The sequence below is a fragment of the Bubalus bubalis genome, chromosome 2, assembly GCF_019923935.1.
Source record: "Bubalus bubalis isolate 160015118507 breed Murrah chromosome 2, NDDB_SH_1, whole genome shotgun sequence".
Taxonomy (NCBI): Eukaryota; Metazoa; Chordata; class Mammalia; order Artiodactyla; family Bovidae; genus Bubalus; species Bubalus bubalis.
The window spans coordinates 185,032,592-185,045,804 of NC_059158.1; the positions used below are offsets into that span (position 1 = coordinate 185,032,592).

At 62.9% G+C, this 13,213-nt stretch overlaps 1 protein-coding gene across 2 annotated transcripts; it reads right to left on the reverse strand.

The window, feature by feature from the left end:
- Positions 1–1,045: 1,045 nt before the first annotated feature.
- NBL1 (NBL1, DAN family BMP antagonist) lies at positions 1,046–13,213 on the reverse strand. Of its 2 annotated transcripts, none has more exons than XM_006068100.4 (4): positions 13,133–13,213; positions 3,555–3,749; positions 3,319–3,430; positions 1,046–2,399 (listed from the first exon to the last, which is right to left on the reverse strand). In XM_006068100.4, the coding sequence occupies exons 2-4, from the start codon at positions 3,722–3,724 to the stop codon at positions 2,148–2,150; spliced, it is 534 nt and encodes a 177-aa protein (XP_006068162.1). In that variant the 5' UTR covers positions 3,725–3,749; positions 13,133–13,213; the 3' UTR covers positions 1,046–2,147. The 2 variants fall into 2 exon arrangements, with proteins under 2 accessions (XP_006068162.1, XP_025134620.1); XM_025278835.2 differs by lacking the exon at positions 13,133–13,213 and adding an exon at positions 12,358–12,512.

The following is a 13,213-nucleotide window of genomic DNA, read 5'->3' on the forward strand; positions in this document are numbered from 1 at the left end:
TCTATAGGGCCACAAAGAGTCGGCCACAACTGAAGCAACTTAGCAGGCGTCTACAGGCTGCCTAGTATTGGTGGTTACAGCAATGCATGTGCGGAAGAAAGGATCGGAGAGTTCTCCCACCGCCTGCCTGGTCTCAGTGGAGAGTCCAGGAGCCCCAACTTCAGCCACAGGCAGGTAATGATGCCAAGTCCATAGGGCCATTTAGACGGGAAAAGGACGCCAAGCATTGTCCAGCATCCAGTCCGGCACATAGTAGGTGATCCACAAATGGAAAGACTGAAAGCAGGAGAAGGGGACGACAGAGGATGAGATGGTTGGATGGCATCACTGACTCAATGGACATGAGTTTGACTAAACTCCGGGTGTTGGTGATGGACAGGGAGGCCTGGCCTGCTGCAGTCCATGGGGTCACAAAGAGTCGGACACGAGTGAGCAACTGAACTGAACTGAACCAAGGGCAGTTCCTAAGATTATACCAAGAGTGATTCAGACAGACTGCCTGGGTTCAAGTCCTGTTGGAGACTTTTCTCAACCCCTAGGCAAGTTACTTAATTCCTCTGCACTTCTGAGGCCTCTTCTATAAAATGAGGGCAGTTATTGCATCGCCAGGGAGTGGCGAGGGTGCAGTGAGTCAATTCACATAAAGTACTTAGCAAAGCACCCCACTTTGCATATCAGTCTGTAACCACTGCTTCTGTCTGTTTCCCCTTCTCCTGAGGCCAAGCCAGGCTGGGGTGCTGGGAAGGGCCGCGATGGGTCACTCCGAGGAGAGGAGATGTCATGGGCCCAGGGGGTCAAAGGTCAGGGTCAGAAGTGGGGTTCTTGAGGCCCACCCAAGTTACATGTGAGGCCAGAAACAGCCTCTGCAGGAAGGAGGTGGGGATCCAGGAGCCAGGAGGGGCTGCAAGGAAGTGGGGACCCCTAGGATGTGGGGGGTGCTGCAGACCACGCTTGCCTTGGGGGTCCTCCCAGGGCTCGATGCGCAGCCTGAGGCCCCTTGGGGCACCCTGAGACAGCAGAGCCTCCCAGCGAGGACGAGAACACAGGCGTTGAAGGAATTTATTCACGAGAAAACTCAGGGTCCCTCGGGGAGACAGTCTACTGGTTACAAGCTCCAGAAGCTCTTGTCGGGTCAGCCATGAGGGCCGGGGCTCCCCCTGGCAGGGGGCTGGGGGGCCGGCAGGGGCCCTGGGACAGAAGAGCGGATGCAGGCAGCTATGGGTGCTGAGGGGGGCTCCTCCCTTCCCGCCTGCCCGCCCCCCCGGGGGGACCCCCGCCCCCTCTGGGGCTAAAGTGCAGCTGGGAGGCGGGGGCGGGGCCGGGCTGCTGGAGCACCTCGGGATCACGGGACGCCCCACGAGCCCTCGTGGCTCCTCTCCCTCACTTCTTGAGGCTCACCCCAAGTCCATGCCCCACCACATCCCTTCTGGGAACCCTCTGGGTAAGGGAGACCCCTCCCCAGCATCAGATGTGTAGACAGGGTTCCCCAAGAGGGTGAGGCTGGCTCCATCAACTTTGAGGGGCCTGGAGCATGTGGGGGGCACTGAGATCTGGGCGGGCGGGAGGGAGGCAGGGGGGAGGAAGGGGCGATGTCTGATGGAGAGGGTCATCCCCTCCCCCGCCCAGAAGGTCCCGCCACCCCCAGGGAAGCTGAGGAAGCCAGCGAGCCTGGCTCCCCGATCCAGGGCCAAGAGTCAGCGGGGGCCTGCCCAGGCCTGACTCCCAACCACGGGAGGGCCACCTCAGTGCCACCAGGAAATGCTGCTCTGGGGGCGGGGGCGGTGGGCCTTGGCACAGTTTGGAATGCCTCGCCAACTCAGCAGCCTAGCCAGAGACTCCTCTCCCCCGCCAAACAAGGGCACACATCTCAGAGGCAGTCAGGAAGAGAGCTCCCCTCGCCCCAAACAAGAGCCCTGAAGATCTCCGCCCCTGCCCCCCACTCTGGAATATATTAAATTGTGCAGCTTGGCCCCAGCCCCACCCCCTTCAGATCTCCGTGGCAACCGGGAAGCATTCCAAGTCCAAGTCTGAATCCAAGTCCATCCAGTGCCAAAGGGGGTGCTTCAGCCTCTCCCCCCAACTCTTCCCCAGGAGGGCGAGACCCCCACATTCCACAGGGAGCGGGAGGGGAGGAAGACTCGGGGGCCTCAGTCCTCAGCCCCCTCTTCCTCGGCGTGGGGGGCCCCAGGGGGGTCCTCGGGCTCAGGGGCCTGCCCGCCGGGATGGGGGTGGGGGTGGGCGCCAGGCTGGGCCCCCTGCGCGTCCTCGCCCTGCACGTAGACGCTCAGCCCCTCGTGGCTGGGCTCCTTGCCACACGCCTGGCAGCTGCAGTGCAGAATCTTCTCCACTAGCTTGTCCACCCGGGGCACCTCCTCGTGGCCGGGGCACTCCAAGGTCACCTGGGCAGGGCAGACAGAAGAGGAGTGGCGTTTCCAAGGGCCTGGGGCAGGCAGGGAGGCCCCAAGGGCAACCCGCATCACAGGACCAAGAATCACCCGAGATCCCGGAAGCCTGAGCCCCCCAGGGCACCTGGGCACAGTCGGGGGAGACGAGGAGGTGAGTCCCTGCAGGAGCCTCCTGGCCTGTCTTCCCACATCCTGCCACCTTCCTCCCCAGCCCCAGGCAGCCAGGAGACCCCCGAACGGCCCACCCTGCCTGAAACCGGCCCCCAGGGCTCCCACTGCCCTCGCCCAGAGCCCCTGACTCCTCACAGGCCGCCTGCCGCAGACCCCCTGCCCCCGCCCTGGACCTTGCCCCCCTCCTGCCAGCTCCCTGCTGCCTCATCTGCCTGAGATTTTGCATGTGCCGTTCCCTCTGCCTGGGAGGGCCTCACCCACCCGCCCTGCTCCCCGCTGCCCCAGACTTTGCCCACTTAGCTTCCCCTGAACCTCTGGATCTAAGCCCAGATACTGCTTCCTGGACGCAAAGGGCAGGTGCAAAAGCCCGGCGGTGACCGCAAGCCAAGTAGGTATGAGACCGAAGGCAGTGGGTTGGTGTCAGGCTCAAGCTTGTACAGAGGCGAGAGAGCCAGGAGGAAGCTTGGAGGACTGGTGAGCCAGAGCATGGCTTGTGGACGGGCCTTAGGGGCACGCGGAGCTCTGGGTCTCATTCTCTAACAGCGGGACGCCCCCGAGAGGATGTCAACAAGCGGCTGATGTCAGAAGCAAGCTTCAGAAAGAGCTCCTCTCCTGCAGATGCTGTCGTCAGACGTGTGAACCCGCAGGCGGCAAGGACCATGCCAGTGCCCCCAGCAGCAGCCCCGAGCCCCACACCCGCGGGGCCCATCGGGGGAGGCCAGGCCGGCCGGGCTGTACTCACGATCTCCCACATGGACTGGGCCGGCATGCAGGAGTCACAGTGCACCAGGGACTCGGTCGACTGCGGGAAGGTGTTGGGGACGCTGTAGCTGAAGCACTGTCCCAGGCAGGCCCTGCGAGAGGAGACCGCTGTCCGTGTCGCTGCGGCGGCGTCAGGCGTGGGCAGCCCGTCCCTTCCTCCCCTCTGGGCCCCTGTGCGGACCCCGCCTAGCCGCTGCCCCCACCCCAGGATCCCACCTGTTCTGGATGGACTTCGCCTCACAGCCGCTGTGGCCCACGATCTGGGTGATGTTCTTCGCCTCACACCAGGCACTCTTATCCGGGAACAGGGCCAGCTTGTTGATGGGCGGAGGCGCAGCCAGGACCATGACGGGCAGGACAGCCCCCACCAGGACCCGCAGCATCATGCCCGTGGCCTCTGGAGCCCTAGGACTGAGCACAGACCGCAGGTGAGGCCGGCAGGGCCCAGGAGGCGGGTAGAGGGCGGCAGCAGTGGGGGTACAAGTGTGCCCGCCGAGCCCGACTCCCTGGGTTCAAGCCCTGTCTCTACCGCTTCCTAGCCAAGCACGACCTTGGACAAGTTATTTCTCCTGTAGGAACCTCAGACCTGGGGCTGCTAATACTGCGAGCATCAGATAGGTATCGTGGAGATTAAATAAGGTATTTTATGAAAAGCTCTGAGCAGAGAGACCAGCAGATAATACACACTGCATGTGTTAGTCATCTTTATAACTTGCTTTGTAGCTTTAAAGTAAGTTACTTTTCAGTCAGTTCGGTTCAGTCACTCAGTCGTGTCCAACTCTTTGCGACCCCATGGACCACAGCATGCCAGGCCTCCCTGTCCATCGCCAACTCCCAGAGTTTACTCAAACTCATGTCCATTGAGTCGATGATGCCATCCAACCATCTCATCCTCTGTCGTCCCCTTCTCCTCCTGCCCTCAATCTTTCCCAGCATCAGGGTCTTTTCAAATGAGTCAGATGTTCACAATCATGAGGCCAAAGTATTGGAGTTTCAGCTTCAGCATCAGTCCTTCCGATGAGCACCCAGGACTGCTATCCTTTAGGATGGACTGGCTGGATCTCCTTGCAGTCCAAGGGGCTCTCAAGAGCTACTTTTAAGCTTCATGTATTTATCTGGCTGCACCGGTCTGAGTTGGGGCATGCAGCAGCACGTGGGATCTAGTTCCTGACCGGGGACCAAACCCTGCCCACTGCATTAGGAGTGCAGAGGCCCAGCCACTGGGCCATCAGGGAAGTCCCGAGCAGATTACTTTTTATCTCTGGACCTCACTTTCTTCAACTAAAAAGGGGGGTGTTATGAAAGGTGGTGGTGATGCCGTGTGACAGTGGACTGTGGCTCGTACGAAACCCGGCTGTTTGCAAGCACCCGGCTGAGTCCTGAGCAGTCACTAGCTCCCTCCTCACTGCAGTGCTGTGGGTCGTCCAGGGCCACGTCTCCCGTCACCGTGGCTGTCAGCTTTCCGGCATCAGGAAAGCTAACCATCTCCGTGTCACTGTGAAATCTTGGGCCGCTTTGGCTGGCTGAACCTCGGGTAAAAAAAAAAAAAAAAAAAAAAAAACCGAACTAGACTGTATTTCTCTTCTGGATGCTCCAAGTCCAGAGTCGACACGCACATCACAGCTCCATTCTACCCTCTGAGTCAAGCAAGAGACAATCCAAGCCAAGGGCCTGACTCTCTGAATTGCCTGGAGCGAGGCACCAAGGCGATAATAGAATCTGCCAGCAGAGGGCGCTGCAGGGCAGCGTGTGTGTCCGAAGGGCGGGCCCGGGGGGGTTTTCCCAGTGTCCCCCAGCTCCATCCTCTGCAGGTTTCACCCCCACCCCCACTGCAAAAACCGTGGAGGAGGGAAGCTTCAGAGGCATTCGGAAATGCGGGCAATGCTTACAAGGCGGTCCTCTGGGGGCAGGACACTGGGGAAAGGGCACTGGACTGGGAGTCAGGCATCCACGTGTGCCATGAGACCCTGGACACTCCAGCCTCAAGGTCCCCACCTGTAAAATGACTGCCAATTTTCAAACCTGATAGCGCATCAGAATTCCCTGGGGACTCGTGGAGTGGAAGTTCCAGGGTGGGGTGTGCCTTTTTTTTTTTTTTTTTTTAACAAGATTCCATGGTGGTTCTGATACACAGGGTGGGCTTAAGAAGTGGTCTGGCTCAGTCAAACTGGGGTTCTGTGCCTCGGGACAGTCCCCAGAGGGGCCTGGGTGGGGCTGAACTGGGAGCAAGGGCCAAGTACGGTCCCATCGGCCCCACGGATGCCCGGTACTAGTCAGGCTAGCCAAGGGCTAGACACCTCCTTCAGAACCACCCTTACCCTTGGCCCACTTTCTGCTGAAAGGGGCAGTTACTTGGTGAAAAGCCGGGAAGTGAGAGGTGCTCAGGGATCTTGCTGGCTCCTGCAGGCTGACCCTCTGGGCGGGCTCCACGGAGCTTCCAGGGAGGGCCCCTGCAGGGCTGCGACCACCTCCACAGGGCTCTGAGCAAGTTCAGCTCAGATCCTGACCCCTAACCCTGCATGTGGTCCCTGGAAGCAGAGACAAGTCCCATCTCGCTGGATCCCAGTGCCCGGGGGACCCCTGCTCCCAGCCCAGCAGGGAGGGGTGCAGCAGGCAGAGCGGTGGGAGGCGAGTCCAGACAGTCTGCCCCATCCCAGGGGAGTCTGCGTCCTGACCCAGGCCCTCGCCCACACATTTCCGGTCTCACTCCCTAGACCGACAGCAAAGCCCATGTTTTCAGGGCAACCACAACCTAAGAAAATAGAATGGACGTGTTCCTAACTGGTGACCTAATTTTCCAGCACCCTTAGCACCCAGGAGGCTCCGTCACCCCCACCAACTCCCTTTCCATCCCCAGGGACCTAGGCTCTGAGTCAGGGCCTGAGCCTAGCACGCTGGCGGAGGCCCACCTAAGGGGATCCCTGAGGCTCCCCCGGCAAGACCTCGGAGAGGTCCAGTGACTTTTGTCCAATGCCTGACCCCTGCAGGGCTCCTCAGCAAGGCCAGGTCAGGCGGGCAGGGAATGATGGTAGGCTCCTTTAGATAGGAGTGAAGCCTGGGAACAGAAGCCATGCGGATGTGAGCGCGGGGCTGGTTTGGGGCTGGAATGGGGAGATGCTGGAACTGGGGCTGGGGGCCAGGACCCCGCTAAGGGATTGAGATGGGCATGAGGTTCATAACAAGGTACAGCAGAAGTGGGATAACGATGCTTCAGGAGACCCGCCACCCTGGAGGGTGAGGACTGGTCCCTTGGGTCAGGTTGGAGCAGATGCCCAGAAGGCAGGAGAAACGCCGAGGAAGAAGCCGCCTCCCTTAGCTCCCCACCCCATCTCGGGCACAGCTGGGCCCACAATGGGGTGCTCCAACCCAGTCCACCAGGCCCGGCCTCTCCCCAAGCCCCGGCCCAGCCACGCTCGGCCTCCCTGAGCCAGCAGCCCTGAGCTCCAGCAGAAGCCTGGCCCGGGAGCCTCCTAAGCTCCAGCCCCAGGGCCCCCCCACCAGGAGCCGCGCAGGTCCAGCGGTACGGTTCACCTCTCTGCCCAGCGACCTCAGCCCCACGACAGGAGCGAAGCCCGGTCCTTGAAAACCACGGCCAGGATGCGATGAGAGCAGCCAGCAGGCACCTCACTCAGGATAGTGCCCTTCCCCTGGGGGCTGACAAGGAGGCTGGGCTGGGCCAGGAGACAGGGAGCCCGCCCTCCCACCCAGCCCCCAAGAACGCCTGCTGCCCCCCCCCAACTTCGCGCTGGGGTCAGCTCTTGGCTAGCAGCTTTTTCCTTGGCTTGTGTTTTGTTTTTTTAAGCAGCAGCTCAGTTGTTTGGTTTGTTTTTTTTTTTTTTTTGATACAACCATCGGACCTTCCTTCCTGAAGACTTGAGAACCTCCCCCAGGGTCTCATCCCCTCCTCCTGCTCTGAGGCTCACACAACAAGTCATGGGTCGCCCAGAATGTCAGAGTGGGAAGGGGGTCCCCCAAGCCGACCCCCGTGCTTTGCAGAGGGGTGGTCCCAGGGCCCCCAACAGTCAGGCCGAGCAGTGTCCTTCCTCTATACCATGCAGTTCTCTGCAGTTGGACGCTGGTTTCCCAAGCACCGTCTAGGAGGGCAGAGAGGGCACTGAGGCTGGGGGCCCCCAGGGGTTCAGAGCCTGGAGGGGAGATTGAGGGAGGTGGGTGATGAGGAAGCAGCTGTTGAGAGCAGCAGTCAGACAGCTGGGGGGTGGGGGGACAGAGAGTCTCAATTCTGAACTGAACTCGGGAGTATAGCTACCAGAACAGTAAGGCCAGGAGGGGTTTGCGGGTATTAGCCCAGCACAGCCCCTCTTGCAGTTAGAGCTGCTCCTGGCTGTGGGCCAGGCGCTGTTCTAAGGCTTACAGCGAGTGAAGCCACTCAGTCGTGTCCGACTCTTTGCGACACCATGGACTGTAGCCTACCAGGCTTCTCCATCCATGGAATTTTCCAGACAAGAGTACTGGAGTGGGTTACCATTTCCTTCTCCGGGGGAGCTTCCCAACCCAGGGGTCAAGCCCAGGTCTCCTGCATTGCAGGCAGACGCTTTACCCTCTGAGCCACCAGGGAAGCCCTCTAAGGCTTATATATACACATATATATACACATATTCATTTATTCGGTTCTAGGAAATAGATACTGTGTTTTCCCCATTTTACAGATGAAGAAACCCAGGCACTGGGAGATTACGAGAGTCGCTCAAGCTGACTGACACAACCAGCGTTGACTAAAGCTGAGGTATGAAGCAGACAGCAGGATAACCCAGAAAGGTTCACGAAAGAGGAAGACGAGGAACGGTCTGCAACACGCAAGAAGCCAGGGCCCCCCTCCCGCCCCAGCAGCTGAGGCTGTGTTTCTTAGGCCGAGTGGCTCTCTGGGGTTCAGCCACAGCCAGGGCTGGAAGCTTGGCTGCCCCACAGGGCAGAGTTCAAATCCCACTCCGGACCCCCTGCAGATGAGCGTGTGGCCACGGTAGACCCCGGCTCCCTGGAGCTTCCAGCCTTCCTCGGAGCTGTTGGGGGGCCACAGTTAGGGCGTCCCCTCTCACCACCCCACCGTCCACTCCCAGATGCAAGCCCTCAGGATCTCCAGAGGCCTCATGCCAACCTCTGATACATCCGAGGCTGCCAGAAACACAGGGAGAGGTTCCCTGGGGGAGGGGAGGGGGCACAGGCTGCCACAGTAGCGTGGAAACTGAGGCACGGAGCAAGGAAGTGACAACCTGTGTCTCCCACTCGGGGACAAGGGCAGTGAAGACACACGGGGCTCCTGCCTTGGCAGCTTCCTGGGGAAGACGAGGTTGGGGCAGCAAGGACGCCGGCTTCCGAGTCAGGCCTGCTGGTCCTCACACCCTCCAGAACCCAGCATCTTCCCCAAGATGCTTACCAACAACTCAGGCATCCAGGGCCCAGCCCTGGATACGCCGACCCCACAGTTCAGACCAGGCACATGAGCCCAGTCCCACATGGAGCTGAGGCCCGGTCAGGTCAGGAGCCCCCCAACTCCCCAGGGAAGGGTCCCCAGAACAGCATGGCTGACAGCAGCCACCCACCCCTCTGCCCGGGCCTGGTGCCTGCAATCAACCCTTAAATTCCCCAGAGGGACTCAGGTCTCAAGGAAGACCCCTGGCCCGCCGCTTCGCTGTAGGGCACCCAGCGCAGAGCAGAGTCAGCTTCACAAAACAAGTGACCATCACCCTCTCCATTTCCTCTCTTGGATAAATCTGAACATTCAGGGTCCTTAAGGCCAGGTAATCCAACACTGTATTGGTACGATGGTCCTCTCACTCCCAGACAGACACACACGCAGGGCCAGCAAAGCCTTCCTTAGAAGCAGGCAAGCCTTTCCCCAGCTCCAACTTCTGCTTTCTGGAACCTCCTCTGGAAACCTCTCCCACTTAAGGCTGGAAGTTCCTCCCTGTGGGCTCAGGTGACACCTGGATTCGCACAGAAGGCAAGTGGGGTTTGTGGGGACTTGTTTCTCCAATGGATCAAACCGGATGCCCCCAGTCTCTACCCCTCCCCGTTTCCTCCTCCCCCTGTGCCCCCCCCACACACACAGAAGGACAGGGTCTGGTCTCCTCCATTCACAGCTGAGGCTGCGACAGAGCCTGGTTCAACCCCTGGCTCACCCACTTGAACCTTTTTTATTTTTTTGTCTTGGTCACTGTGCAGCTTGTGGGACCTCGGTTCCCTGAACTGGGATGGAACCCAGGCCCCTGGCAATCAAAGCACCAAGCTCTAACCGCTGGACCACCAGAGAATTCCCTCACTTGGACCTTTCTGTGCCTCAGTTTCCTCATCTGCAAGATGGGGGCACCTCTTAGGGCAGCTGTGAGAGTTAATCGGCAGAGTGCACGGAAATTTCGGGAGAGGGCGCCCGTCACAGGCGGTGCTCAGCAGATGTCCCTGGGAGCACCGGCCTGGAGTCACTCTGGGCTACTCACCCTCTCTGAACCCTGCCCACGCCCTTCTGCCTCCTACGCGCCCCCCTTCTGCCTCCCTCCCCACCACCCGTCCCTCCTACTAGATCCCTAGCGGGTCCCAGAATATCTAAATCCAGGGCTGTGTCTGCCTTGAAGGAACTGAATTTAGGGGAAGAAACTCAAGCAGAGACGACGGCTGGGCGAGGGTTTTCTGCTTGCCAGGGTGGGAGCTGAGAGCAAGATCCCGCTCAGACTCTAATCCTTGCGCCCTTGGCTGAAGGGCCGGGGTCCCCGAGAGACCAGCAACTCGGTGAAAACAGGCGGGGCCCGGCTGCCAGGCCGCGCACGCTGCGGGTGCGGAGGGCGTGGCGTTCCCGTCCGCGGCCCTGGGCTGGGTGACCAGCAAGGGCGAGGCAACCACCGCAGGTCCTGGAAGGAGTGCCTGCCGGGACTTCCTCGAATGGGGCCACTGAAGGGCTCAGACCCCCAGCCCTGATCTGCTCAGCAGGCCCTCTCTGGGGTCCGGGAGAGAATCGGACCCAAGCTCATCCTCTGCCTCACTGTGAGTGCCTGGGGGCAGGACAGGACAGCGGTTAGGGACCAGACCACTGGTCGCTGGTTTCACCTGCCCCAGCCTCCCATTTGGTCCCGTGAAATGGGAAGCAGGGCCTGGCAGAGCCTATCTTAGCAGATGGTCTCAAGAGGAGTCCAGCTCCAGCACGCTGCTTAGAGCCGCTGTGACTCCATGACCCCCGGCAGCGCAGCGTGGCTTCCTTCCTACCGTCCTCGCTGGCAGAGCACATACGAAACCCCACCTCCGGGGTTGGGGAAGGCGGGGGGGGCACGAAGGGCCAGGCCCAGGCCCAGGAGGCCTGCCTGCCGCCGGGCAGCTCCACCTCCCTGGATACGCCCCCACCCCAACCCAGACCACGGCCCTCCTGCCCGCAGACCCTCCTGGCCACAAACTGTCTCCAAAACAAATCGATGCTAATGAGCGGCTGCAGGGCCCGCCTAGACATCTGCTCGGCAGAAGTCCCACTGCAGCGGGTACCGGCGTCCCCGCCCGCCCGGCCGCCTGCGACCCCAGGAGCTGGGGGTGGGGAGAAGGCGCTAACTCACTTGGAAATTTCACTTTAAAAGGATGAAGATAGCTCCGCAGGCAAACGCACATCCTCCCGGCCCCCTCCTCCAGCACACAGGCCCAGCAGAAGGAGGTCCAGTTTAGGGGGTGCGGGGGGGGTCACCGATGCTCCAGCCTCTCCTTTCCTTTGGCCCCAACTACGGGCAAACCACACCCAAGCAGCAGCCCCAGCATCTGGAGGAGTTTCAGGAGGCCGGTGGTTGCCACAGTAACAAAGGGTGAGGGGCTCCTTGTTGACAAATTGCTTCCCCACCCCCACTCCCCCGGCCAGCAGCCCAGCCTTTGGCCTCCGGCCCTGACCTCTGTTTTCCTGGGGTTCCCGGAGTTACAGGCTGCTGTCCTCCAGCTGGGTGAGGACCTCGGAAACGCTGAAAATGTGCCCTTGTCCCCGGGTACCGGCCACCACCACCCCCCCACCCCGCCCTCCGCCCCGCGCCCCGGGCCACGCCGAGGCGGCCAGCTGCCCCCTCTGCTGCGTCTTGTAAAAGATCCGAACCGCCCCGCCCAGGCAGCGGGGCGGGCAGGTGGCCGGCAGCACGGCCCAGTTGTCCAGGCCGCCTCTCGGGGGTGGAACTCAAGGAAACTGAGCCCCCGGGAACGCCGACTCCCCTGCCCCTGACTCAATTCCAGGGGGACAACCCCCCAGCCCGGCCCCGGGGGGCAGGCAGAAGGCAGGGGGAGGCTTTCGCTCCTTTTCCCGGGTCTAGGAAACTGTTCCCGGACTCCGCTGGGGGCCCCGGGCCTCCGATCCGGTGGGGGGAATGTCTGAATTCGAGGGTGGGGGGCACCAGGGAGACGCACAGACAGGGGGAGACAGAAAGAGCGAGCGAGAGACTCCAACAGCGGGGCAGGCGAAGGGCGGGGGGCAGACAGAAAGGCAGGCACCAGCCCAGGGAAACGGGCAACGGGCAGAAGGGGAGAAAAAGAGAGAAGGGGCAGATCCGGAGGGCGAGGGGAACGGAAATCGAAAGACGGGGACAGCCAGACGGGAAGACAGACGCCCGGAGACAGAAGGGAGGCAGCAACGTCCCGGAGAGAAGAGGCTCGCGGCGCGGCGAGGCCCCGGGACGGAGCCGGGGGACGCGCGGGCCCGGCGGCCGAGCTCCGGGCGCTGCCCCGGCGCCCGCGCGGGCCGACCCGGCCCTCCACCCGCCGCCCGGCTTCCTCTCGGCCGCGCACCACCTCGCTCGGCCGCGGATCTCCGACCAAGCGATGGAAAACCCAGGCGAGTCGGGGGGACCGGCTCGGGGCGGCCGGGGCGCTCCGTAGCGATCCCGCGCCGCGCCCGCGTCCCCCCCCCCCCCGGCCCCGGCGTCTCATAGCCGCCTGGGGCTCCCGGGGCTCCGCGGCGGCGCCTCCGCACGCTGCCCGGGGGCGCGCGGCGCTGCGCCCGCGGCCGAAGCCTCTGGAAGCCGGGCGCTCGCGCGCCGGCCCGGGCGGGACTTACCGCGCGCGGCGGAGGGGAGCGCGGCGCGCCCGCCGGTTCCTGCGGGGCTGTCTGCGGGCCGCGGCGGGCGGACGCGGAGCCCCCGGGGGGCTCGGGGAGGCGGCCGGCAGGGCTGGCGGCGGCCCCGCGAGGCTAGGCTGGGCTGCGCTAGCGCCGTCTGCGGCCCCGGGCGGGCGCGCGGTGCGGGGGAGCGGCGAGCCGAGCGGCTCCGACGTCAGGGGTGTCTCCGCTCCAAATAGGGAGCGAGGGCGGGCGCCGCGGAGGGAGGGACGCGAGAAAGAAAGAGCGGGCGGGCGCCGGGGCCGCGCCCCTCCCGGCGCGCAGGAGGGGGCGCCTCGGCCGCCCGCGCCCCGGCCCCCTCTCCCCCCGCCGCCCTCGAGCCCCGGGCCGGGGTCGGACGCTGTCCGACGGCGCGGCGGAGCTACCGGGGGGCGCCCCAGAGGCGGGGCCGAGAGCCCGGCGCCCCCCGATCGTTCCTTTAGAGCACCCTCCGCCGGATTTCTCCGCGCTCGGACTGCTCTCCGCCTCCCTTTCCCCGAGCCCGGGGCCACCGGGCCGCGCCGGGCCTCCGGGTGACAAAGATGGAGGGGCGCTCCTTTTTCTGGGAAGCAAGCGCTGCTGCTTTGCTCCGAGGGCGTGGCGCCCCAGCCCCGTGAGCCGCGCGCCCAGCCCGACCCGCTCCCGGCTGCGCGACCGGGGCCGGTCTGAGCTCTTTCGATTCCGGTGGCACCCGACCTCCGCCAGGCCTTGCCTCAGCTCCAGACACTTGGCTTACGTGTGCAGAGAAGGGTCTGAGAGTCCCGAGGAGGCCCATTCCGAACGCCAGCAAGTGGACGCACTTCCCTGGCTCCTGGGA